Genomic DNA, 26390 nt, shown 5'->3' with positions numbered 1-26390 from the left:
AGCATCGGAGGGCCGGGTTCACCCAGCATATCGGAAGCTACCGACCTTCTCAGGTCGGATACCAAGACCTGAAGGGGAGGAAGGATTCGAGAGTTGGAGAGATCAGGCCATGCAAGCTCTAGAAGACTGGAATGCGCCAAAGCTAGTGGGAAGACAGCGAATTAGTGAAAGCCTGTGGAGCCCAGTAGCCGATGTCATCAGAAACTTTAGAAGGGGAAAACCAGATTGTGAAGCCAAGGATTACATCAAAGCCCTTTATGCCGTTTATGGAAGAGTAGAAAAACTATCTGATCTGATGTATCAGTTTGAGCATACCCATCAGATCCTACACCAGATCATTTTGAAGAAGGGCATTGATCCCAGGGAGGTGGACAAAACCAGGTTGGACTGGGCTCTACAAGGAGCTAGGCCAAATCATCCCATTGCTCTCCGATTACTTCTGAAAGGCACCGAAAAGGCCCCTTCTTACTCAGAATTGATCCGGCTGGTGAGAGAAGAAGAGGCTATCCTAGACGAGAAGGATAAAGAGCCTCACAGGGACCATTATGAAGAAAGAGAAGGTTATAGCACAATTAGTACAGGTGGAAGAAAGTGATGAGGAATATGAGTGGGGGGAACACCTCAAGAGTCCTATTGTGCAGTCCACCCCAAGGGTTACCTTGGAACAAGCCATATTTCAACTGGCACAATCACAGGCTGATTTACAAAAAACCTTCTGTGGGTTTCAGCAGAAAGTTGATAAGGTGATGAAAACCCAAGCTGATATACAAAAGTCACTCTCGGAAGTGAAACACGCTGTATCCACCTCTACGGTTGGAAGGGACGTTACCCTTCCCCCAGCTCCGAAGTGCTATCAATGTGGGGAAAAGCAGAAAAGTAACAGCGCTCTCTGCAGGGACAACTCAATCTATACACCAGGTCCACTCACAGGTGCCTAGGCTCAATGTGTCCCAACACACTCCAATGCAACAATAGTAAGAAAAGCCAGCAACAATGTAATCCTTGAAGTGTCGTTTATTGGTACATCAGAGTGACAATAAAACAATAAAGCTGATGCGTTTCGGCAAAAGCCTTAGTCGTAGCTGAATCAATGTGGGGAAGTAGGACATTTTAGATAGTGTTTGGAAGAACACTAGAAGAACACGAAGAGCACCTGGAGAAGGTCCTGGAGAGACTTCACGATGGAGGCCTGAAACTCTCAATGGAAAAATGCCAATTCTACCAACCCTCAGTGAACTACTTGGGGCACATTGTGTCTGAAGGAGTGGCAACAGATCCCAAGAAGCCTGAAGCTGTCATTTCTTGGCCCAGACCTACAAATGTGACTGAACTTAGATCATTCCTAGGTTTCGGTTCATACTACAGGAGGTTCATAGAAGGGTTTGCTGAGATAGCTCACCCACTCACTGAGCATCTGAAGAACCAGGAAGAAGCTGGTACAGACACAGACAAGCATGGGAAGCTTGGAGAGGGACCTAGAAAGAAGAGTCCATTCAGGACCAGTGGACTCCACAATGTGAAGAAGCCTTCCGACAGCTGAAGTGGAGCCTTACCCCTGCTCTGGTCTTGGCCTATGCAGACCCCGCCAAACCCTACGAACTGCATGTGGATGCGAGCCAAGACGGGCTAGGTGGAGTGCTCTACCAAGAATCTGAGGCCCATTGCCTATGTGAGCAGAAGTCTAATTCCTGCTGAAAGGAATTACCCTACTCACAAACTTGAATTTCTGGCTTTGAAGTGGGCAGTGGTGGACAAGTTGAAAGATTATCTCTACGGAGCGGAGTTCGTGGTCAAGACGGACAACAACCCCCTCACATATTTACTCACCACCAGGGGCGGGCTGACAACTCATGGGGCCCCCGGGCAATAGGAGATTATGGGGCCCCTGGGCAATCAGACATTATGGGGCCACACAGTATACACAAACGCACACACACACAGTATGCACAGACATGTTTCTATTGGCTGAGAAGGTACTGGAGAGGTGGGGTAGCTATAATCTAAGGATTTTTAGACCAAAAGGATGTTGGTAAGGGACATTTCAGAGACAGATGTAAAAAAAAAAAAAAAAAAACACACAGATTTTTACATACTGTCCCTGGTTTTACTGAGGCTGGCAACCCTGATGGGGCCCCCAGAGTTTGTTCATCCTTCATCGCTGTTCTCACCGACACAAGGTACACGAATAAAACAAGTCACACATGCTATCTATGTGTCGGTGGTGCTGCTGAACCAATGCCGACTCCTGCCTGAATTCTCTCACTCTCACTGGTTCGGGAAGTGTCCTCCTCCTCTTCCCCAGTCTCTGTCTCTCTCTCTCCGCATGGGACCAGCCCGCACACTCCATCAACCCCCCCTGTCCTCCCAGAAGCCTCTCATGGGGCCCCCTACTGAATGGCCAGTCCGCTCCTGGTCCCCGCACATATACCCCCCTTACCTGAGGACAGGACGAAGACAGCGGAGAGCAGACAGAGCACAGAGCCCAGTGTCCAGCCACATTACAGGGAACACCCTCTTCAGGAGAGCCGTGCATGCCAAGCCCCGCCCCTCCTCTTCCCCCTGACCATCGAGATCCCTTCCCCAGCTCCACATCCCGATCCCCACAGGCAAACTAAAGCTTCCATGCTGCTCCCTCTCTGCTATGGGGGTGCAGGGTGGAAGTTTTAGTTTGCTAGCTGGAGGGACAGACAGGTCTTTTAAAAATCTGAATCTCTAGCGAGTGGCTGGAGATCTGGATTTTGACCCCCCCACCCCACCCTGAGCGGCTGCCTGACCTGCCTATTGCTAGCACCGGCCCTGGGTAAGTAATCATATTTGCTATTTTTTTTAAATAAAAAAGTTAAACCTTTACAATCACTTAAAATTTACAATGAAGAGCATTAAAAGGAAGCAGGCGGCAGTCTTCGACTATGTTCCAGTGTGTTGATTTTGTATGCTCTCAATTAATTTGATTAGATTACTGGTTAATTTCACTGGAGGGGAATCCCTTCTGTTCACAGAGGTTATGGGTGGAGGCACTGCCAACTTTATTATCAAACCCCTTCCCTTCCACTTAGCAAGGATTCTGGTTCTCTAATTTACATACATGCTCAATGCAATATCCTGTTAGGGGAGGGCCATTTGTTATAATGCCACACCCCCACCAAACAGAGAACGACATAAGATTGCAAAATTCATGCGTAGGCCCAGTCGGCAAGATTTTTTTCGACAGGCAGCTCTAGGCAGTGAAATGTCAGAAGATCAGGACAGATACTTATAAGACTGGGTGGGGTTGCTGTGGTATAATTGTAACTGCTCCTTTGATGCAGTTACACTTTAGCCCATACAAATATATAACAGTAATTAAAAATTTTGTGATCTCATTGCCCCTTCATTCGTGAATGCAGTTCTTAATAATGTGGCCTTTTACCTGGTGCTCCAGGAATACGCGTAAGTTTGCCCAAGCTTTCTGCCTTCTGTACCATCACTTTGATACGACTGGCCAGTGACTGATGCTGCAGGAGGACCAGTATCTGTCCTGGATATTTGAAGGTGGACGTAGGAGAGGAAAACACATCCATAGTGCTCAAACTCTGATCAAAGAAAAGGAAGTCACAGGCTTTTATTATTAAGTGAAGTAATCCCCCATCAAAATGGAAAACTGCAGAACAATGCAAAATATTGTTAATGTATCTTGAGTACAAACATCCAGCAGGCCTTTATACATTCCAGAAAAAAGTCAAATTCATCAACTAAACCCTTCCCTAGGTGAATTTTAAACTCAGATTTTACAACAGTAAGAGCCAGTTACAATTGTTTTGTTTTTGTAAAATGTACACCTTATCTTAATGTGCAAGAAAATTAAAGTTAATCAAAAAAAAAATTAAGGTTTTCATATTGGCTATATAAAATGTTACATAGTTGGTAAGGCTGAAAAAAACAAAACACCAGTCCATCCAGTTCAACCTGTGGTGTGTGAGTGTCCTTGTGTTTATGTCAACAGTACATTGTACAGTGCCTTGCGAAAGTATTCGGCCCCCTTGAACTTTTCAACCTTTTGCCACATTTCAGGTTTCAAACATAAAGATATAAAATTTTAATTTTTTGTGAAGAATCACCAACAAGTGGGACACAATTGTGAAGTGGAACGAAATCCATTGGATATTTTAAACTTTTTTAGCAAATAAAAAACTGAAAAGTGGTGCGTGCAAAATTATTCGGCCCCTTTACTTTCAGTGCAGCAAACTCACTCCAGAAGTTCGGCGAGGATCTCTGAATGATCCAGTGTTGTCCTAAATGACTGATGGTGATAAATAGAATGCACCTGTGTGTAATCAAGTCTCTGTATAAATGCACCTGCTCTGTGATAGTCTCAGGGTTCTGTTGAAAGCGCAGAGAGCATCATGAAAACCAAGGAACACACCAGGCAGGTCTGTAATACTGTTGTGGAGAAGTTTAAAGCCAGATTTGGATACAAAAAGATTTCCCAAGCTTTAAACATCCCAAGGAGCACTGTGCAAGCGATCATTTTGAAATGGAAGGAGTATCAGACCACTGCAAATCTATCAAGACCTGGCCGTCTCTCTAAACTTTCAGCTCAGACAAGGAGAAGACTGATCAGAGATGCAGCCAAGAGGCCCATGATCACTCTGGATGAACTGCAGAGAACTAAAGCTGAGGTGGGAGAGTCTGTCCATAGGACAACAATCAGTCGTACACTGCACAAATCTGGCCTTTATGGAAGAGTGGCAAGAAGAAAGCCATTTCTCAAAGATATCCATAAAAAGTCTCGTCTAAAAGTTTGCCACAAGCCACCTGGGAGACACACCAAACATGTGGAAGAAGGTGCTCTGGTCAGATGAAACCAAAATCGAACTTTTTGCCCACAATGCAAAACGATATGTTTGGCGTAAAAGCAACACAGCTCATCACCCTCAACACACCATCCCCACTGTCAAACATGGTGATGGCAGCATCATGGTTTGGGCCTGCTTTTCTTCAGCAGGGACAGGGAAGATGGTTAAAATTGAGGGGAAGATGGATGCAGCCAAATACAGGACCATTCTGGATGAAAACCTGTTGGAGTCTGCAAAAGACCTGCAACTGGGACGGAGATTTATCTTCCAACAAGACAATGATCCCAAACATATAGCAAAATCTACAAAGGAATGGTTCATAAATAAACGTATCCAGGTGTTAGAATGGCCAAGTCAAAGTCCAGACCTGAATCCAATCGAGAATCTGTGGAAAGAGCTGAAAACTGCTGTTCACAAACGCTCTCCATCCAACCTCACTGAGCTCGAGCTGTTTTGCAAGGAAGAATGGGCAAGAATTTCAGTCTCTCGATGTGCAAAACTGATAGAGACATACCCTAAGCGACTTGCAGCTGTAATCGCAGCAAAAGGTGGCTCTACAAAGTATTAACGCAAGGGGGCCAAATAATTTTGCACGCCCCACTTTTCATTTTTTTATTAGTTAAAAAAGTTTCAAAAATCCAATAGATTTCGTTCCACTTCACAATTGTGTCCCACTTGTTGGTGATTCTTCACAAAAAATTTAAATTTTATATCTTTATGTTTGAAGCCTGAAATGTGTCAAAAGGTTGAAAAGTTCAAGGGGGCCGAATACTTTCGCAAGGCACTGTATATCCCTGTATGTTGTGATTGGTAAAGTGCCCATTTAATAGTGATTGACGCTTCCTGTTGATACCACTGCTTGTGGAAGGGAATTCTGCATCCTTACAACTCTGACAGTAAAGAATCCTCTACGCAGTTTAAGGTTAAACCGCTTCTCTTCCAATTTCAGTGAATTGTCACGTGTCTTTTTAAACTCCCTTTCATTGAAACTTTTTTTCCCTATGCTAGGGTTACCAGTAAGGTATATGTACATCACTAGCATATCCCCTCTCAAGCGTCTTTTTTCCAGCAAGAATAAGTTCAATGCGTCTGGTCTTTCCCCATAGCTGAGATCCTCTAGTCCCTTTATTAGCTTTGTTGCCCTTCTCTAGACTCTCCAGTTCCAGAGCTTCCTTCTTGAGGACTGGTGCCCAGAACTGGACGGCATACTCAAGATACGGCCGGACCAGAGTCTTGTAGAGTGGGAGAATTGTCATTTTATCTCTGAAGTGAATTCCCTAATGCATGCCGATATTCTGCTGGCTTTGCATGTAGCAGCTTGGCATTATATGCCATTGCTGAACCTATCATCTACTAGGACCCCCCAGATCCTTTTTCATCCTAGATTCCCCCAGAGGTTCTCCCCTAGTGAGTAACTTATATTCATATTTTTAGCACCCAAATGCATTACTTTACATTTTTCAACATTAAACCAAATTTTTCATGTAGTTGCCCACCCCATTATTTTATTTAGGTCTTCTTGTAAGGTTTCCACATCCTGCACTGAGTTTATTGCCCTGCTTAATTCTGTATCAAGCAAATACTGAGATTGAACGGTTTATCCCATCCTCTATATAATTTACAAATAAATTAAACAGAATTGGTCCCAGGACAGATCCTTGGGGGACCCCACTTACCACAACGGACTATTCAGAGTAATCGCTATTTATCATCACCCCTAGGACCCGCTCCTGTTGCATAGTTTTCAGTCCAAGTACTCGCCCTATGATCCATGCAGATAGACCTCAGTTTGTAAAGTAAACATTTGTGGGGAACTGTATCAAATGCCTTTGCAAAATCCAGATACACCACATCAACAGTCCTACCTTTATTTAGATGGCAGCTCACTTCTTCATAGAACGTTAATAGATTGGCTGGCAAAAATTATTCTTCATGAATCTGTGCTGATTGCCTCTAATGATACCGTTTTCATTACTAAAATCTTGGATATAGTCCCTTATCATCCCCTCCAATAGCTTGCAGACTATTGATGTTAGGCTAACTCGCCTGTAGTTCCCGGGGATGTATCTCAGCCCTTTTTTAAATATTGGTACAACGTTGGCTTTTCTCCAATCAGCTGGTACCATCCCAGTCAGTAAACTGACCATACAATTAGGAACAATGGTCTAGCTATCATCTGACTGAGATCCTTAAAGACCCTCGGTGTAAGCAGCTGGTCCTGATGACTTATTTATGTAGGTTTTAAAGTCTATTTCTGAAACGGTCTTCTGTTAGCCATAAGAGTACATTTTGTGACGTGTTATTGCCATTACAGTCTTGGTTACTATATCCCCCCATTTCCTTTGTGAAAACTGAGAAGAATGCATTTAAAACTTTTGCCTTCTGCCTACACAAGTTGGGGTGGGTGTAAGGCGGGGAGGGGGAGGGGGTTGTTCAACAGTTATTTTTGCAATTTGTTAATGTGCATACAGTGTCTCAGGAACCAAATATAGGAAAATGTATATCTGTTGAAAAGGTGCCGCACACAGTGTTTGATGTACTCCAGTTCTATTATACATTATATTTTTCACTAGACCTAAAGATATGTGTCCTAATGAGGCAAGGTTATGCTCCCTACACAGCACCATGGCAACTATAAAATTTCTCACGTGGAATGTGAGGGGCCTGCGCGAGAAAATTAAGCGCTCGGCTGCCCTTGCATTCCTCAAAAAACAATGTGCTGACGTAGTGGTGCTGGTCAAGACACATGTTGAGGGCAGACTCCAAATGGCCCTTCGCCGCCCCTGGGTTGGGTGGGCATACCACTCCACCTACACGACTCATGCTAGGGGTGTCTCATTATTGATAGCCAAATCGGTACATGTTGAACTCTGTGAACTCCTAACTGATCCCAACTGCCGGTATGTATTTCTTCATGCTAAGCTCTACGGTGAAGCGTTCCTTCTCATGGCTTTCTACATACCTCCTCCCTTTAGTGTAACAGTGCTCCTAGATGGCTTTACCTTTATGTCCCGTAACCCCACGATACCGGCGATCTGGTTAGGTGACTTTAACACAACACTATGTCTGGCCTTGGATAGACTACAGACGTCGCAGGCAACAGTAGCAAGTGCTGATGCGACTAAATTCTCTAAACTCATCTACACCTTTCACCTTGTAGACACATGGAGGCACAACTTCCCATACACTCGAGCCTATTCCTGTTTCTCTCCTACTCACAACTCTATGTCCCGCATAGATTTCATTCTTGCATCCCACACCCTAGCTCCACGGATCCTGGAAACAGCGTTTTGCCCCAGGTTACTATCTGACCACAGTCCGTATTGGACCACCCTTAGCATCCCCATTGATAAACCACCAAGACCATGGCGATTGAACCCGTTCTGGCTCTCACTGCTTCCAGGGGATGATGGGCTCATCACCCAATGGAAGCAATACTTCTTGGAAAATGATCACACAGCATCTGTTGCTGCAATATGGAATTCATTTAAAATGTACGCCCGTACTACCCTGATCTCACACATAAACAAAATCAAAACAGATTCCGCTGGAGTGTTCGACAGGGCAATAGCGGAGCTAGTCTCCACTGAACGGGAATACGTGGCCAATCCCACCCCAGCGACAGCGGCCCAGCTTAAAATGCAGACTAGAGTGGTGACTCAACTCCAGTATACGAAAGCTCGTCAAAAGCTCTTCTTTACTAAGCAGAAACTCTTTGAATATGGTGAAAAGGCAGGCAAGCTCCTCGCTTACCTAGTGCATAGCTAAGACAGGCCCCCAGTTGTCATTACCCTATATGGCCCGGGGGGAGTCAGATCACGGACCCACGCAGTGTTACCTCTAAGTTCAGAGAGTTTTTTGCGGATCTATATAAAACAACAGTGACAGACCCGACAGACGTACAGACCACTTTCCTTCACAGCATTACCTTCCCCCAGTTGACGAAAGAACAAACAGATTCACTTGAGGCACCCCTTACCATGGAAGAAATAGACGCCGCGATCTCCAGCTTTGCTAGATCCAAATCCCCTGGATCTGATGGCCTCCCTGTTGAATTTGACTCCCAATTTATAGAATTACTAACTCCCAAACTGCTTGCACTATTTAATCACCTATTTGAAACCTTCACCCTGCCCCCCTCCATGCGGGAAGCGACAATAGTCCTCATCCCCAAACCTGGGAAGGACCCAGGCTACCCCCAATCCTATTGTCCTATTTCCCTACTGCAAGTAGATATAAAAATACTAGCTAAAGTACTGTCCCTTCGATTAAACCAAGTCATTCTGTCCCTCATACATGTAAATCAAGCAGGCTTTATGCCAGGCCGCAACACATCCTTTAATCTATGCAAACTGTATATTCACCTGCAGGCTACGCACGCAGAAGTTGAGTCACGGTTGGTGGTGACACTGGACACAGCAAAGGCGTTCGACTCGGTGGAATGGAGCTATCTCTGGAGCTGCTTGGAGGGATATGGCCTTGGACCACGTTTCATCAAGTGGGTTCAACTGCTGTATCAGGCGCCCATGGCCCGGGTGGTGGCCAATGGCCGGCCGTCTCGAATGTTTGGCCTCAGCAGAGGCACGAGACAAGGCTGCCCTCTTTCGCCACTATTATACGCCCTGGCCGCGGAACCCTTGGCCATGTCCATCCGAGCTAACCCGGAGATCAGGGGACTGAGCTATGGCGCCCTAACCGAAAAGATCAGCATGTATGCTGAGGACACACTGCTATACCTAGCGGACTCGGGCCCCTCTCTGCAGGCGGCTCTTCAGACAATCGAGAGATTTGGGACCTTTTCTGGGTTAAAAATCAATTGGGGGAAGTCCCAAATTCTTCCACTTGACAGCTTCCCAACGACTGAATTTGGGGACAGTCTGCCATTACAACGAGTCAGTGTCATTAAGTATCTGGGGGTGTGTGTCTCCAGATCACCGGCGGACTATACACATTTAAATTTAAGCCCTCTAATTTCCCACGTTCAATCCAAACTGCGGGCCTGGGCCCGTCTGCCGCTGGGGATTTGGGGTCAGATAAATCTTATTAAAATGGTCCTTTTACCTAAGATACTCTATATCCTCTGGCACTCCCCGGTGTACTTACCTCTGAAGCATTTTAAGTCCCTTGAGGCCCTGCTCAAACCCTTTGTGTGGGGAACCAACAGACACAAATTAGCTTGGCAGGCGCTTAAAAGCCCCACGGACCTAGGGGGCACTGCCCTTCTTGATTTTAATCTCTATTATATCGTGTCACATTTATCCCAACTGTATCATAGTGACAAGACGGACAAGGAGCGGTTTCTCCAACCGTTCTGCCTGAGATGGGCTTGACGCACTGGGGACTCAATTTACACACTGGCGATGGGCTCTAGCGGTGCGGGTCACGGGGACAACAGACAGACCTTGCTATACCATTACAGACGCATTTGGGACTTAGCTTCTGCCAAGCTAGGGATACCACTCTATAATGATTATACTCCATTGTGGTACAATAAAACTTTGTCGGAATTTCTAAGACTTCCCGATACAGACCTTTGGTTTACTTATGGTATTCTCTATATGCACCAATTGTTTGTCGACGGAACCTTTAAAACCTTTGCCACGCTTAGCGCAGAATTTTCACTTCCCAGATCCATGCTCTTTCGATTTCTACAGATGAGACATGCAGCTCGGGCTCAGTTTTTGGAATCAGCACCACAGTCTACCCCTAATGCACTCATGGCCATAATCAGAGCTCTGATCCCCGTAAATTAACCTCGTCCTTCTACGACATGCTTACTACCCCAGTTTCCACCAAATTGGCATACAAACTCAAACCTCGTTGGGAAAGGGTGATAGGCCCTCTGGAGGATGTGGAATGGGAGGAGTCTTTGGAATCCTGTAAAGCTGTCTCACCCAAACTCACTGACAGACTGACTCAAATTTATATTATCCACCAGGCATATCTCACCCCTCTGCGGGTTGCCAGATATAGAAGCTCTCAATCTACCCTCTGTCAGATGTGTGGGAAGGAGGTGGGTACATTCTTTCATTTAATATGGTCGTGTCCCAAAATACAAGGCCTCTGGGCGCAAGTTATCACCTTTCTACATGATCACATGGGCTCTCCGGTCACATTGGACCCAAAACAATGCTTACTTGGGGTGCTTCCGGATACCACAGACAAATACACAAACACATTCCTGCATGAGACATTGTTCTCAGTGCGGAAAGTTATTGCCCGGAATTGGATGCGTCTCATAACCTGGCGAAGTGGAAGGTGGAGGTCGATAATAATTTACCATATAAAAAGGTTATGTATATTAACAGAAAATGCCCGACCAAGTATGACAAAATATGGGATCGTTGGTAACGAGACCCCGACACCTGCATGTAAGAAACCTTGAATCTATGTTGCCAGATGAGTAGTTTGCCCCTCACTGGGAGTATAGCCAGAGGTATGGAAGACCCATATGGTTGGCACCGGTTATCACCCTATACCTACTCTTGTCCTCTTCTACATACGCTGTTACTCGAGATTCCGGTTTTGAAATTTCTGTACTTTACTCACTGTACACCCTTCTGATATCAGTGACACGTAGGATATATGTAATAATGTGTATACGCTTCTTGCCTGTTTTCCCCCAATTTTGGTTTTTATTTTATTTTTTTGTATGTATGTGTGTGTATGTGTGTATGTATGTATGTATGTATGTATGTATGTATGTATGTGTATGTGTATGTGTATGTGTATGTGTATATATATATATATATATATATATATATATATATATATATATATATATATATATATATATAAAGTTAGTTAGAAGGAGGGGGAGGGGGTGGAAGAAGTAAGGGGATAAAAAAGAAAAAATAATTATAAAGTAAATATAAAGATACTTGAGAGATGTACTTATAAGCTGTTGTGCCTTACCTCGCGATTGTACTTAGTGTACTCTTGGTGCTTGTAAATTTTTGTTTGTTATACCTCAATAAAAACTTTTGCTTTAAAAAAAAAAAAAACTTTTGCCTTCTCTTGTCTTTTGTAACCAAATTTCCTTCATCATCCTTTATGGGGCCAATATATTCTGGTCTCACTTTCTTACTGTTTATATATTTAAATTATTTCTTGGTGTTTATTTTTTACTCTGCTCCACTATTTGCCTTTCGTGGTCTATTTTAGCTGCCCTGAGTGTGCTCTTACACTTCTTATTGCATTATTTGTATTGTTGGAATGCTGACAATGACCCCTCAGCCTTGTATTGTTTTAAAGGCTTTTTCTTTTACTTTTAAGTGTGGCCACCCAGGATTTATTTTAGCTCTTTTAAACGTATTTTCTTTTGGAATGCACTGGCCAATACCTTTATATAGTATGCTCTTAAAGCGGAGTTCCACCCAAAAATGGAACTTCCACTTTTTGGAGTCCCCCCCCCCCCTCCAGTGTCACATTTGGCACCTTTCAGGGAGGAGGAGGGAGCAGATACCTGTCTAATCCAGGTATTTGCTCCCACTTCCGGGCATAGATAGCCACAGTATCCTTGGATATCTACACCATGTCCGGCGCCTCCTCCTTCCCCCTGCTGTCTTCTGGAAGACACACAGGTCCCAGAAGACAGCAGGGACCAGTGGAATCATGCATGCGCAGTAGGGAACCAGGCTGTGAAGCCGAAAGGCTTCACTTCCTAATTCCCTTACCGAAGATGGCAGCTCCTCCACCCTAGAGCCAAGGGACAGATCCGCTTCAGGTGTCGACATTGTGGGTGCCCTGGACAGGTAAGTGTCCATATTTTAAAAGTCAGCAGCTGCAGTATTGGTAGCTGCTGACTTAAAAAAAAAAAAAAAAACTTTGGCGGAACTCCACTTTAAAGCACTGTTAAATAGCAGTATTGTTAATTTCTTAATAACATTCCTGCAGATAGATTCCTTTCCAGCCAGTGCTGCCACCAATCATGTAGACTTCAAAATAAATAATGAAGAACAATTATTTTGCCATCTGTGTCCAATTGGGGAGATTTCCCTTCACTTCTCATACCATAGCCACAAAAAGAATAGAGAGAAAATTGTCACCAGGGTCACCAGAACTAGTGTCCCCATGGGAAGATTTCTCCTCCCTTCCTGTTCCGGTAACATCTCAAAATTTGGGATTTTTTCTTTTCACTTGTGGTAAACAAGACAAATAGAGCCTGTAAATCTCCCTAACAGGGACAAAATCAGAAATAAAAAAACATGACAGGTGTTCTAATCCCGCTCAACTCTCTATTCAAAATGTAAAAAAATGCCTTCAGTTATACTTTCAAATATCTGGATCAAGTCATCGGGATTTAGTTCTTTGAAAACTGTTTCATCTTTTCTGAATAATTTTTTTGTATAAAAGTGGTTTTGATTTTTTTTTTGTATAACTGAATAACAACAGAATTTTCTTTAAAAAAAAAAGAACAGACTCTTTATCAGGCTTTTATTTCTATGCTCCCAATGTTGTCACTAGGACAAGGCAAATTATGGAAAATGTCTCCATGACAGTTACAACTTTTCAGAGTGGGAAACGCTTGATCCTCCATCACACTGGGCAAGAAGTGAGGGGAAATCTCCCCTTGGTTACATAAACATTACTATAATATAATGGAACTTCATAAACAGTGAAAACAATGGGCAAACAAATGTACAAAAAAAAATGTGAAGAATTGAATAAACATTGTTCAAAAGTAAATCTTCCTTTATGCTTGTGGTCATTTGTCCAAAGGCTTATGCACACAGGCACTGAGGGGCTCCTACACTGAAGAATCCATAGTGCAAAGTACATAAATGTGTCCCTGCACCTGCAAAGCTTATATTTCTAGAAAGTTGCTTTTAGATTACAACCTATGAAATGCATAATATCTATGGGCATGTTGTGTGAAATTATGTTTTCTATTGTGCTCCGTTGTATTTATTTCCATAGATTGCGTAAATATAAAATGTGTCCTGAAGATGGCAGCATAACCTGCTGTCAGTAGCAGTATGCAGTATACATAATGTTTACAAGTCATACCCGTAAAACAGAATGCTATCCAATATCTAAATACATATACCTGCCCTGTTTTACTTTGCAAAAAATGTATAATTCTGTCCAGTCACTCTTCTGATTCATACAGCTCTGCTAACCATATAAAAATGGGTGACGCCACTATTTACAACTTGCATACTCATGCCCCGTCATTATCTTTAGCAAGCTTACTGAAAAGTAAATAAGCATCACTTGATTTGTAAAGGTCGTCCATAACCCCTTCTCTCTATCGCAGCCTATCTAACCCCCCTAATCCAGCTCCTAAGTGCCTGAAAATATATTAGACAGCTCTGTGTAATGTCTAATTTTAATAAAAAGATAGATCAATTATAATTGTTTAAATCCATACATAACTGAAATACCTGATAGGTTTTGATACGTTTGTCTGGAGTTCTGCTTACTGCTCACGTTCACATTGGGCTAAATTGACATGTCAAATCGCCGGCAAAGGCACCGTCCGAACTCGGTGCAATGTCGACTTTGCGGTGCCGCACGATTCCCAAAAGTAGTGCCTGCACTACTTTTGGCAACTTCGGGGGCTATTTGAATAGACATCTGTGCAGGAACCCGCACAGATGTCTGTCAAATTGCCCCCGAAGTTGGACTGCATTGCCGGTTCGAGATTGTGCAAGTTCAGCTGAATGTGAACCTCAATGTGAACCTTACTTCCAAAAGTATGAGACTAATGTAGCACCCTATAGTGTGCTACTAATGTGAGTGTAGATAAATGTATGTGTTGACTCATAGTTAACTTGTGAGTCTTAATTGGGTTATGGGTTTACTGCAGGTCAGGCTGGATGACTCACAGAGGCAGGCATCTGTTCCCTCCCCCTGGTTCTGGAAGTTTGGAGAAATTTCTAGCAGCTAGAGGGTAGAGGCCAAGAGGTTGATCTGCATACTTAGGGGAGCTTGGCCAATCCCTAGGCAGTGGGCCTGGCAGGGTGGCTGATCCAGCCCTTAAATATGGTCATAGAGTCATGCCAGCAGGGGAGTCGGTGGAAAATGGAAGTGCTGAGGAGGCACTAGTCCTAAGGGGCTTTTGCAATTTTATCTTTAAAAGACGGTCAGTGTCCAGAAAGGAAGACATGTCAAAATTGTGCATATATGGAAGAAGTTGTCCCTGGTTATTGTTTAAGTCAAACTGAGCATCCCATAATTCCTATTCCCCATCCAAGTGATTACCCTTAATAAAAAAAACAAGAAAAAAACAAGCTCAAAAGACTGTTCCTTGTGTCTGGAGAAAGTGTGGAAAATACGTGTTGCCTCACTGTGCAGGAGTGGGGAAATCAGTCATCTGCAACCCCCGCGGGGGTAGTGCTACATTCATTTTGAACACTGGGGCAAAGGGTGTGCAGGGTTGCCTATAGGGACCAATATAGTTTTAAATTACATTCTTTAGCCCTTTAAATATAAACCATTGAGAATTACTTTCTATTTTGTTTTGCTTAGCAAGCCAGATCTTTGCTAGTAAATTAAGTTGATTGTCATTCTGCACTTTTGTAAAGCTAATATGCATTTGCTTCTGCTCAACTGGCCTATCTAGAGCTGATAGAAAATGCTTGAGTACTACTTCAATGTGGTTCTAAAGTTTTATGCTGCGTACACACGATCGGAATATTGGCCAGCAAAAGACAGATGAGTGCTTTTCATCGGAAAATGTGACCGTGTGTATGCTCTATCGGAATTTAGCTGGCCGAATTCCCGCCAACAAAAATTTTAGAGTATCCTCTCAATTTTTCAGACGGAAAAGCATTCTATTGGAAATTCCGATCGTGTGTATGCAATTGCGACACGCAAAAACTCACGCATGCTCAGATTCAACTAGGAGATGGAAGCTATTGGCTACTGCAAATTGAATTTCCTTTTTCTAGTCTCGCCGAAGGGGTTAAAACACTTAACACTTCAGACACTAAAACACTAAAACACTTCAGACACTTCAAAAGCGCTGCCTTTTCATTGCAAACCGCCCCAAAGATGCTGCTTGCAGGACATTCTAACAACCCGCAAGTGCACCGCCCCAGTGTGAAAGCACTCGGACTTTCACATTCGGGCGGCTTGGGAGGCAGTTTTCAGGCACTTTATAGAAGATATTTCTAGTGTAAAATACCTGAAAACTGCCTCAGTATGAAAAAGGTCTAAAGGTTTTTTTATTACCATAACCTCTTCGCGTCCATGCTATAGCCGAAAGACAGCTACAGCGCAGGCCTAAATTGCCAGGAGGGTTTCCATGTACGTCCCTCCCATGCTCGCACTGCTTGCGCACCCCCTGTGGGGCGTGGGCTCTGATCAGAGTAGGGGGCCAATCCTGGCCCCTTTCCACGTGATCAGCTGTTAGCCAATGACAGCTGATCACGTGATGTAAACAGAAGCCTGTAATTGGCTTTTTTTCCCCCTCATGCTGATAGCGTGAGTAGAAAAAAAGAAAACAGATTACCGGCTTCTGTAAACGGGACATCGGTCCCGCACACAGAGTTACTTATGCCTCATCATTGCCCATAAGTACTGCTAAGCAGTGCCCACCAGTGCTGCCAATCAGTGCTGCCTATCAGTGTCATCTACCAGTGCCTATTAGTGCCCATCAGTGCCACCTCATCAGTGGCCATCAGTGCCGCCTCATCATTACCCATCAGTGCCACCTCATCAGTGCACATCAATAAAGGAGAAAAATTACCTGTTTTCAAAATGTTATAACTATGAAAAAAAATGTTGTTTGTTTGGCAAAAAATATAAACCATAGTAGTAATTAAATGCCACCAAAAGAAAGCTCTATTTATGTGAAAAAAAATGATAAAAATTTCATATGGGTTCAGTGTAGCATGTCCGTGCAATTGTCATTCAAAGAGCAACAGTGCTGAAAACTGAAAATTGGCCTGGGCAGGAAGGGAGTTTAAAGGAGTTGTAAAGTCTCAGTGTTTTGTACCCGAATACATTCTAAGCATTAAGGTGAAACACCTTCCATGCTGCAGCAGCCCTCCAGAGCCCCCCTTTTACTTACCTGAACCCGATCTTTCCATCGACAAGAATGAACATAGCAGCTCCAGCCGCTGTCTCGGGTCCTCATTGGATAGAGCACAAGTGCCCCCATGGAATGCGGCTCTTCGTGGGGCACTCAATGTAAGGAGGAGCCAGGAGTGCCACTGGGGGACCCCAGAAGAGGAGGATCTGGGCCACTCTGTGCAAAACCCTTGAACAGAGCAGGTAAGTAACATGTTTGTCATTAAAAAACAAAACAAAAACAAATATTTAGCATAACTTTAAGTGCCCAGTAAGCAAGTAGTTATTGCATTCTCTGCATTGGGGTAGAAAAAAACCTCCCTGCTAACTGTCCTATCCACTCGCATCCCTAAACACTTACCTGGTTCCTGCCACTGATGCAGTGCTGCCTCATCTCCAGCACCGCTCCTCTCTAGTATAGCGGAATACTATACTATTAAGAAATACTCAGGCAAACATACTTTTTACTGATTTAAAGATGAGGTACTGCCAAAGCTCTTTTGGCCATACTGTACTTCTGCTATGGATCACAGGAGTACAATAGTTTTTCACTCCTGTGACCCAGATTCAGCCAACAGCAGGCTAAAGCTCGCTGTCAACAGACATCACAGAGCCAGTTCAGGCTCTGCAGGGATCCTGACAATAACCCACTTTATAGACACCTATATCTGGAAGGGACCTTTTTTCAAGAGCACTGAGCCCAGTAAACTTGAAAAGAATGCTGCTCTAGTTAAAAAGGTGTCCAAACTGGCTGATCAGTCAGTTAATCATTAATTTTTTGTCTGAAGGTTTTCATTTGGCCTTTTTTAAGGTGCTAGGGTGTGTATAGATTTACAATTTAAGGTCTGCTGCTGAAATGAATAATGTTTTGTTTTCTTTATTATTTGGGTATGTATTTGTGGTTTGTTAGGTGGTAATAGGGAGGACAATCCCATGTTAGGGTCATAAAAGAAAAGACTAGTGTAGGGATTTGCTGTCCTGGGGTTATTGGGAAAAGATCCTGGAAGGAGGAAAGGGAGAGAGAGAGAAGGTCTCAGCTACATGTCCTCTCCCTGCTACTAATACAAGATCAGAAAAGACAATTATTCAAGTATTTCTATGTTCTAATAGGCAGCTGCCCATTGCTTTTGATTATATTGTTGAGTTCTTGTGACAAACACAGTAACTCTGTCCTATTACTATCTCACATGCCCAGTGCTAGATAACTAGGACTGCATTCCAGACTGATTGGGTAACAGTTGGAGGGTCACCTCATCACAGAAAATCATCAGGTCTATAATACAAAGACAGATGCTGCATCATTGCCAGGGGCCCCTGCAATATGACTTTTATGCAATATTCACCTGGAGTTCTCTATAAATAACTATATATACCCGGTATATGTGCACAATTCCACCAGTATTCCTAGCTGGCCCGTTGCTGATATCTGCTTGTACATTGAATGTATGTACTGCTATTATTCTTTTCTTATATAAAGCTTGCATTATTTCTATACTGGTGTGCGCCTATATGTTGGTTGTGATAGTTCTTCTGCTTCCAATTACTCTGATTTGATTACTGAATAATTTCAAAGGAAGCAAATCCCCCCCCTGTTCACAGAGGCCCTGTCCTGGCCAACTTTATTATCAAACCAACTCTCCCACTTAGGAAAGGCTCTGGTTCTCTTATTTACCTAGAGGTTTAGTGCAATATCATGTTTTGGGAGGGCCATTTCTCATTACCACCCCAAAAAGAGAGCTACACTAGAAAAGTGGGTTTATTAGATGGTCACCACTATCATTCAAATTTATATATTAATAAAGGGTTATTGTGACTTAAATTAACTTGTTCCTCTGGGGCTGCTTTGCTGGTTTTTCTGGTTTCTGATTCAGGTGACAAGCTGCCCGGTGTGACTGGGAAGATTTGGCTGAGAAATGTGGCTTTTGTTGAGTAGAACATCAATAAGCTGAACGATGGATTGTTGGTACAGCGTACGGCAGCAAACAGTTGGCCAAATAATGTATGCTTTCACCTTTATATACAATCCTGTCACTGGATAGCTTCAGTAGTTGCCTCAGGACTACCCGCTGAAATAACCTCAGGAATGTCTTGACTCCAGGTACCATAGGATCATCAGACCTGTTCCTCTGTCCACTTTTCCACTTTTTTTGCTTTATTTCCAATCACTCACCACTGCGAGTGGATAGCGGGTGGTAGGCTGTAATTTGGTCAGTGTAAGGTTACTTTGCTTAGGTCTACGGGTTGCAGGGAAAAAAAATACCTAGATTTCCCCATCAACACAGTCAGTGGGAACTATTGTGTTCTCCCGGTGAGGGGGGAGGCATCCCTGCCGGGAGAACACAGTGACTATTGCTACATGTCAGCTTTGTAAAAACGGGCTGGGACCAGGTAGGACGACCTTCTTTACAAGGGGTGTGCTGTGAGGGAAAGGGAGGGGGGCTGTTTGTGTACAGGGAGGGGCCAGAGCCTTGTGTGTTTACAGGTTTGTGTATGTGAGGGACTGCCATGTATACAGGTTTGTGTATGTGAGGGGCTGCCATATATACAGTTTTGTGTATGTGAGAGCAGTGGCGGCTGGTGCTCAAAATTTTTGGGGGGCCCCAAAAAATTAAAAAGAACATCAAATGCAGCCACTGTGCCCATCAAACACTGCCACTGTGCCCATCAAACGCAGCAACTGTGCCATCAAACGCAGCCACTGTGCCAAACGCTGTCACTGTATCCATCAAACGCAGCCACTGTGCCGATCAAAAACACAGCCACTGTGCCCAAACGCAGCCAGTGTGCCCATCAAATGCTGCCAGTGTACCCATCAAATGCTGACAGTGTGACCCCTGCCTGCCCGCCGTCTGCCCGGCACTTACCCTGTCTTTGTGGGGCATTGGGTGACGGCGACCAATGGGGTCCTTCATGCATCCCCTGCCATCCTCATTTCCCGTCCTCGCCTCCTGATAGGCGTCCAATAGTGGAGCCTGTTGTTTCAGCCAATCAGGTGACAGGTAACAGACCAGAGCACTTGATTGGCAGAGAGGTGGTTCAGTGTTATGAAAGCGAATATTCATTCACTTTTCTAACACAATTGGGTGTACTGCGAGTGCAGATTCGGTAGGATGGCCCAAGGGCAAGCCCTGGGGAATGTTGTTGGTCAGGCTCGGGGGAGGGGGGGCCCAGGCCTAAAGCTGTGTAAGGGTCAAAAAAAATTCTGATGGCTGCCCTGTTTACAGGATGAAAACCTCTCATATTGGAAATAACTTCTGCAACTGAGTACCTGGGTTGCCAACCGCCAGTAAATTTACTGATAGTTTGTAAAAAGCAACGATTTTCTTACAACTGCCAGTAAATATCGGGGCTCATAATTTCATATTTGTTGACTTTTTAAGTGGAAATCAAGCAAATTACTTTGTTATAAGTATTGTCAGTGTTTCCATATCATGCTTATACTGTTCAAATATTCACTGTGTTTGTTTTCAATAGGAGTTCTGTAATTTCTCAGGTTGCCAGTAAAAAAAGTGCTCCGCTAGTAAATGTTTTGTCAGTAAAAAATGCTGCAGGAGGTTGTCAACCCTGCTGAGTACCTGGAAGCACACGGAGGAGTTGTTGCATTGACACACAGATATACAAATAAAGTATTTGGCAGGCATCTAGCCCAACCTAGCAATGTCTGCATATGTATTATTTAACCTTTTGGTTATCAGAACCATAAACCATATAACCCTCTTAATCCCAGAACTTTTTTAATTCTAAGATGTCACAAATATACCTTTAAATGTTTGTATCCTACTCTAACTTATTTTTTATTTATTGCCGCTAATTAGAAAAAAATTGTCAAAATAAAAAAACAAAAGCATTTTCATCTCCATTCTTTTAACAAACACTTACCTGACTTGCGCATCCCCAGGAATAAGCCTGAAATATAACCCTAAAGGCTTTTTGATTGATATCACATAATTGTGATTTTTGTGAAAAGTAGCAGAATTGAAAAATGTAAAGTGATTGTAAAGGTTAATTTTTAATTTTTTTTTAAAATAGCAAACGTCATGCTTACCTGCCCAGGGCAAGGGTTTTGCATATAGCAGCCCTGTTCCTCCTTTTTTGGGGTCCCCTGGTGGTGCTCCTGCCCCCTCCTCCTCATCGAGTGCCCCTACAGAAAACTGCTTTCCTTGGGGGCACTTGTGCGGGCACGTTCCCGAGTCCTGCTGCTGCGTCCATTGACACATACAGCAGGACTAGGCCCCACCCCTGGCTCCCGTGTCACTGGATTTGATTGACAGCAGCGGGAGCCAATTCTTCCTGCTGTTATCAATCTGTCCAATGAGAACCAGAGACAGCGGCTGACAATGCTGTGCTTGTCCCCAGTTGCTGGAACGATCATGTTCAGGTAAGGAAAAGGGGAGCTCTGGGGGGGGCTGCTGCTGCACAGGAGGTTTTTCACCGTAATGAATAGAATGCATTAAGGTGAAAAAATCACAAGGGTTTACAACTCCTTTAAAGTAAGCAATTGAATTTTAATTAGGAGAGATTTTTTTTTTTTACTTTTAGGTGAATGCAGGAAAAAAGAATCTGTTTGCATAAACTTTTTTTTTTCAATTAACTTTTTCTAAATAAATGTTTTCAGGGAGAGTCTTGTTCTGCTCTGGCTTTGCAGCAAAAAAAAAAAAAAAAATATATATATATATATATATATTTCTCCTAGTGATCTATTGCTGGCTGTAATCAGTCAATTAATCACCATAACAATTTAAAAGCATTGTGTGCAGTATATAGTCCCTGATATGGAGTACTTCTATGGAGTGCTCTTTAGCAGGGTCCAAAACCCAGGAGCTGATCGATTCAATCTCTAGGTTTGCCTGTGCGCCCTTATGGACTGCAGATGTCACTGACAGCTAGGGGTTCCAGGGCTAAAGCCTACCAGGACTGCCCAAAGCTAATATGACCAGCTCTGTGACAAACAGAAACTGTCCCAGCACCATTTTAAAATGGCACCTGGGACCCAAATGGTTAAAGGAACCTCTCATGAGAAAAACATGGAGACTGCAATTGCCTGCCTCTAACAATGCTGGTATGGCTATGATGATCCTCTGTCTTTAGCACTTTGAAATCACTGATTAAAAATAAGCAAGCGTCCAAAGAAGTTGTAACTCATAATTTAATTACCCCTTACTCCACCTCCATATTACCTTCCAGCTTATGCTTATGGTTTAGGTCTTCGGCCCATAGTACAGTATCTCACAAAAATGTGTACACCCCTCACATTTGTGTAAATATTTTATTATTATTTCCATGTGACAACACTGAATAAATGACACTTTGCTACAATGTAAAGTAGTGAGTGTACAGCTTGTATAACAGTGTAAATTTGCTGTCCCCTCAAAATAACTCAACACGCAGCCATTAATGTCTAAACCACTGGCAACAAAAGTGAGTACACCCCTAAGTGAAAATGTCCAAAGTGGGTCCAAAGTGTCAATATTTTGTGTGGCCACCATTATTTTCCAGCACTGCCTTAACCCTCTTGAACATGGAGTTCACTAGAGCTTCACAGGTTGCCACTGGAGTCCTCTTCCACTCCTCCATGATGACATCACAGAGCTGGTGGATGTTAGAGACTTTGCGTTCTTCCACCTTCTGTTTGAGGATGCCCCACAGATGCTCATTAGGGTTTAGGTCTGGAGACATGCTTGGTCAGTCCATCACCTTTATCCTTTATCCTGGCATTCATGGTTCCCTCAATGAACTGTAGCTCTCAAGTGTTGGCAGCACTCGTGCAGCCCACCATGACACTCCCACCACCATGTTTGACTGTAGGCAAGACATGCTTGTCTTTGTACTCCTCACCTGGTTGCCGCCACACACGCTTGACACAATCTGAACCAAATAAGTTTATCTTGGTCTTGTCAGACCACAGGACATGGTTCCAGTAATCCATGCCCTTAGTCATGGTACTTGTTTTCAGCAAACTGTTTGCAGGCTTTCTTGTGTATCATCTTTAGAAGAAGCTTCCTTCTGGGACCACAGCCATGCAGATCAATTTGATCCAGTGTGCGTCGTATGGTCTGAGCACAGACAGGCTGCCCCCCCACCCCTTCAACCTCTGCAGCAATGCTGGCAGCACTCATTCGTCTATTTCCCAAAGACAACCTCTGGATATGATGCTGAGCACATGCACTCAACTTCTTTGGTCGACCATGGCAAGGCCTGTTTTGAGTGGAACCTGTCCCGGTTGTATACCCGCATATAGAAAAAAAAAAAAAACACACAAAAAAATAAAACCCCGTAAGGCAAAGGCTTAATGAGTATGCACCTCATACTAGCTCATTATGAAATACCTTAGAACGAGGAACCCGTATCGCATTGTGGGCCACGCAGAGGGAGCTGACATTTTGCCCTCTGCGTTTCTTCTGGGTTTGTGGCTCCGACGCTGAGAGTCGCCGGAGCCATGATGATGTCACTCCCAGGCATGCAGCCACTCACTTCAGGTTTAAGAGATATTCATTTTACCTACAGGTAAGTATACAACTGCTTTAAACCGCTGTATGGTTTTGGCCACCCTGCTGCAGCTCAGTTTCAGGGCCTTGGTAATCTTCTTATAGCCTAGGACATCCTTATGTAGAGCAACAATTCTTTTTTTCAGATCCTCAGAGAGTTCTTTGCCATGAGGTGCCATGTTGAACTTCCAGTGACCAGTATGAGAGAGTGAGAGCAATAACACCAAATTTAACACACCTGCTCCCCATTCACACCTGAGACCTTGTAAGAATAAAGCCACGTACACACGTAGCCGTCTGTCCGATGTACTTAGTCTGGCGGACTTCCCGCCAGACTGTCCGTCGGACTTTCCGAACGGGCTACTTGCCCACACACGGCACTTTTTCAGCGGACTAATACGGAGTACTAAGTCCGCCGTACTATCCGCCCTACTTTTGAAATGAACGGACTCGCCCACACATGCGGAGGAAAGTGCGCTCATTTCGAGCGCGCCTCCAGGTAGGCGGGGCCCGCAAAGGATACGTCGCTGGCCCCGCCGCCTGGTATGGACTTAAAGGGGAACCACCTACGCCGAAAAAAATCGGCGTGGGGTTCCCCCCAAAGTCCGCAACAGACCCTTGTCCGAGCACGCTACCCGGCCAGCCAGGAAAGGAGGGGCGAGCGCCCCCCCTCCTGAGCCGTACCAGGCCGCGTGCCCTCAACATGGGGGGTGCCTTGGGGAAGGGGGGCCGCGTGGCCCCCCACCCCAAAGCACCTTGTCCCCATGTTGATGAGGACAAGGGCCTCTTCCCGACAACCCTGGCCGTTGGTTGTCGGGGTCTGCGGGCGGGGGCTTATCGGAATCCGGGAGCCCCCTTCAATAAGGGGGCCCCCGGATACCGGCCCCCCACCCTATGTGAATGAGTATGGGGTACAATGTACCCCTACCCATTCACCTGTAAAATAAAGTACAAAAAAACACAACACACAAGATAAAATAATTTATTGCACAGCTCCGGGGGTCTTCCGTCTTCGGGGGTCTTCTCGCCGGACTCCTCCGCTATCTTCTTGTAGCTCTTTTACTAGCGAAGGAGCCCGGCATTCTTCTTCGTCGCCGCGGCCTCTTCTTCCGACTTCAGGGGTCTTGTACCCCTCTTCGGTTCTTCTGCCGGACCACCGCGCCTTCTTATAGCGCTTTTACAGGCGGCCGCCGCTTTTACAGGTGGCCGCCGCTGCCGCCGCCTTCCGTTCTTCTTCTTCTTCTTCTTCTCCTGGAGATGTTGACTCGACGTTCTCTCCGGCCGCAATGCCAGGGACAAGCTGCGCTGCGACTTATATAGGGACAAGGGGCGGTGTCACATGGGTTGATGTCACATGGGTTGGTGTCACATGGTGGCCCCGCCCCCTTACGATGTCACAGTCCTGGAGGATGCTGGGACTGTCGCCATGTGACATCAACCCATGTGACACCGCCCCTTGTCCCTATATAAGTCGCAGCGCAGCGCGTCCCTGGCATTGCAGCCGGAGAGAACGTCGAGTCAACATCTCCAGGAGAAGAAGAAGAAGAAGAAGAAGAACGGAAGGCGGCGGCGGCGACAGAAGACCGGGCCACCGCCTTTAAAAGAGCTATAAGAAGGCACGGTGGCCCGGCAGAAGAACCGAAGAGGGGGACAAGACCCCCGAAGTCGGAAGAAGAGGCCGCGGCGACGAAGAAGAATGCCGGGCTCCTCCGCTAGTAAAAGAGCTACAAGAAGATAGCGGAGGAGTCCGGCGAGAAGACCCCCGAAGACGGAAGATCCCCGGAGCTGTGCAATAAACTATTTTATCTTGTGTGTTGTGTTTTTTTTTTTTTGTACTTTATTTTACAGGTGAATGGGTAGGGGTACATTGTACCCCATACTCATTCACATAGGGTGGGGGGCCGGTATCCGGGGGCCCCCTTATTAAAGGGGGCTCCCGGATTCCGATAAGCCCCCCGCCCGCAGACCCCGACAACCAATGGCCAGGGTTGTCGGGAAGAGGCCCTTGTCCTCATCAACATGGGGACAAGGTGCTTTGGGGTGGGGGGGCCGCGCGGCCCCCCCTTCCCCAAGGCACCCCCCATGTTGAGGGCACGCTGCCTGGTACGGCTCAGGAGGGGGGGGGGCGCTCGCTCGCCCCTCCTTTCCTGGCCAGCCGGGTAGCGTGCTCGGACAAGGGTCTGTTGTGGACTTTGGGGGGACCCCCACGCCGATTTTTTTCGGTATTGGGGTTCCCCTTTAAGTCCATACCAGGCGGCGGGGCCAGCGATGTCTCCTTCGCGGGCCCCGCCTACCTGGAGACCCGCTCGAAATGAGCGGACTTTTCTCCGGGCGGGAAAAGTGCGTTAATTTCAAAAGTACGGCGGGCTGGCATACACACGGCCGGATTGTCCACCGAAATGCGAGTCCGGTGGGAAGATTGGAGTGTAAAACTACATTCTAAGTCCGCCGTACTTTCGGGTCAAAAAAGTATGCCGGAGGCTACACACGGGGGGATTGTTTGGCGGACTTGAGTTTGCCGGACTTTTCCACCCGGTTGTTTGATCGTGTGTACGCGGCATAACAAGTCACATGACACCGGGGAGGGAAAATGGCTAATTGGGCCCAATTTGGGCATTTTCACGAAGGGGTGTACTCACTTTTGTTGCCAGCGGTTTAGACATTAATAGCTGTGTGTTGAGTTATTTTGAGGGGACAGCAAATTTTCACTGTTATACAAGCTGTACACTCACTACTTTACATTGCAGCAAAGTATCATTTCTCTGTGTTGTCACATGAAAAGATATAATAAAATATTTACAAAAATGTGAGGGGTGTACTCACTTTTGTGAGATACTGTAGTTCCCTATATATAGCTCAACAGAAACGTATTTCTTATGCCGTGTGCACACGATCGGACTTTCTGGCAGAAAAAGACAGACGGAATCATTTCATCGGATATTATGATCGTGTGTGGTCTTCAGCAGACTTTTTTTTAATGAAAATTGTGACGGACCTAGAACTAGAACATGTTTTAAATCTTTCCGACAGAATCAATTACTGTCGAGAAAAC

General features: G+C 44.9%; 1 protein-coding gene across 2 annotated transcripts in view; it reads right to left on the bottom strand.

The window, feature by feature from the left end:
- Positions 1–26390, bottom strand: part of LOC143964360 (synaptotagmin-4-like) — a 100972-nt gene that overhangs the window by 12827 nt on the left and 61755 nt on the right. For both annotated transcript variants that reach the window (XM_077474078.1, XM_077474077.1), the window contains exon 3: positions 3410–3572. In XM_077474078.1, the coding sequence (XP_077330204.1) occupies positions 3410–3572 (163 nt within the window). The remainder of the gene's footprint in view (positions 1–3409; positions 3573–26390) is intronic.

Source organism: Lithobates pipiens, unplaced genomic scaffold, assembly GCF_037356315.1.
Source record: "Lithobates pipiens isolate NorthernLeopardFrog02 unplaced genomic scaffold, aLitPip1_a1.2 Scaffold_8, whole genome shotgun sequence".
Classification (NCBI taxonomy): Eukaryota; Metazoa; Chordata; class Amphibia; order Anura; family Ranidae; genus Lithobates; species Lithobates pipiens.
Note: the sequence above shows the minus strand (reverse complement) of the source record. Positions and strands in the feature narration are given on the sequence as shown.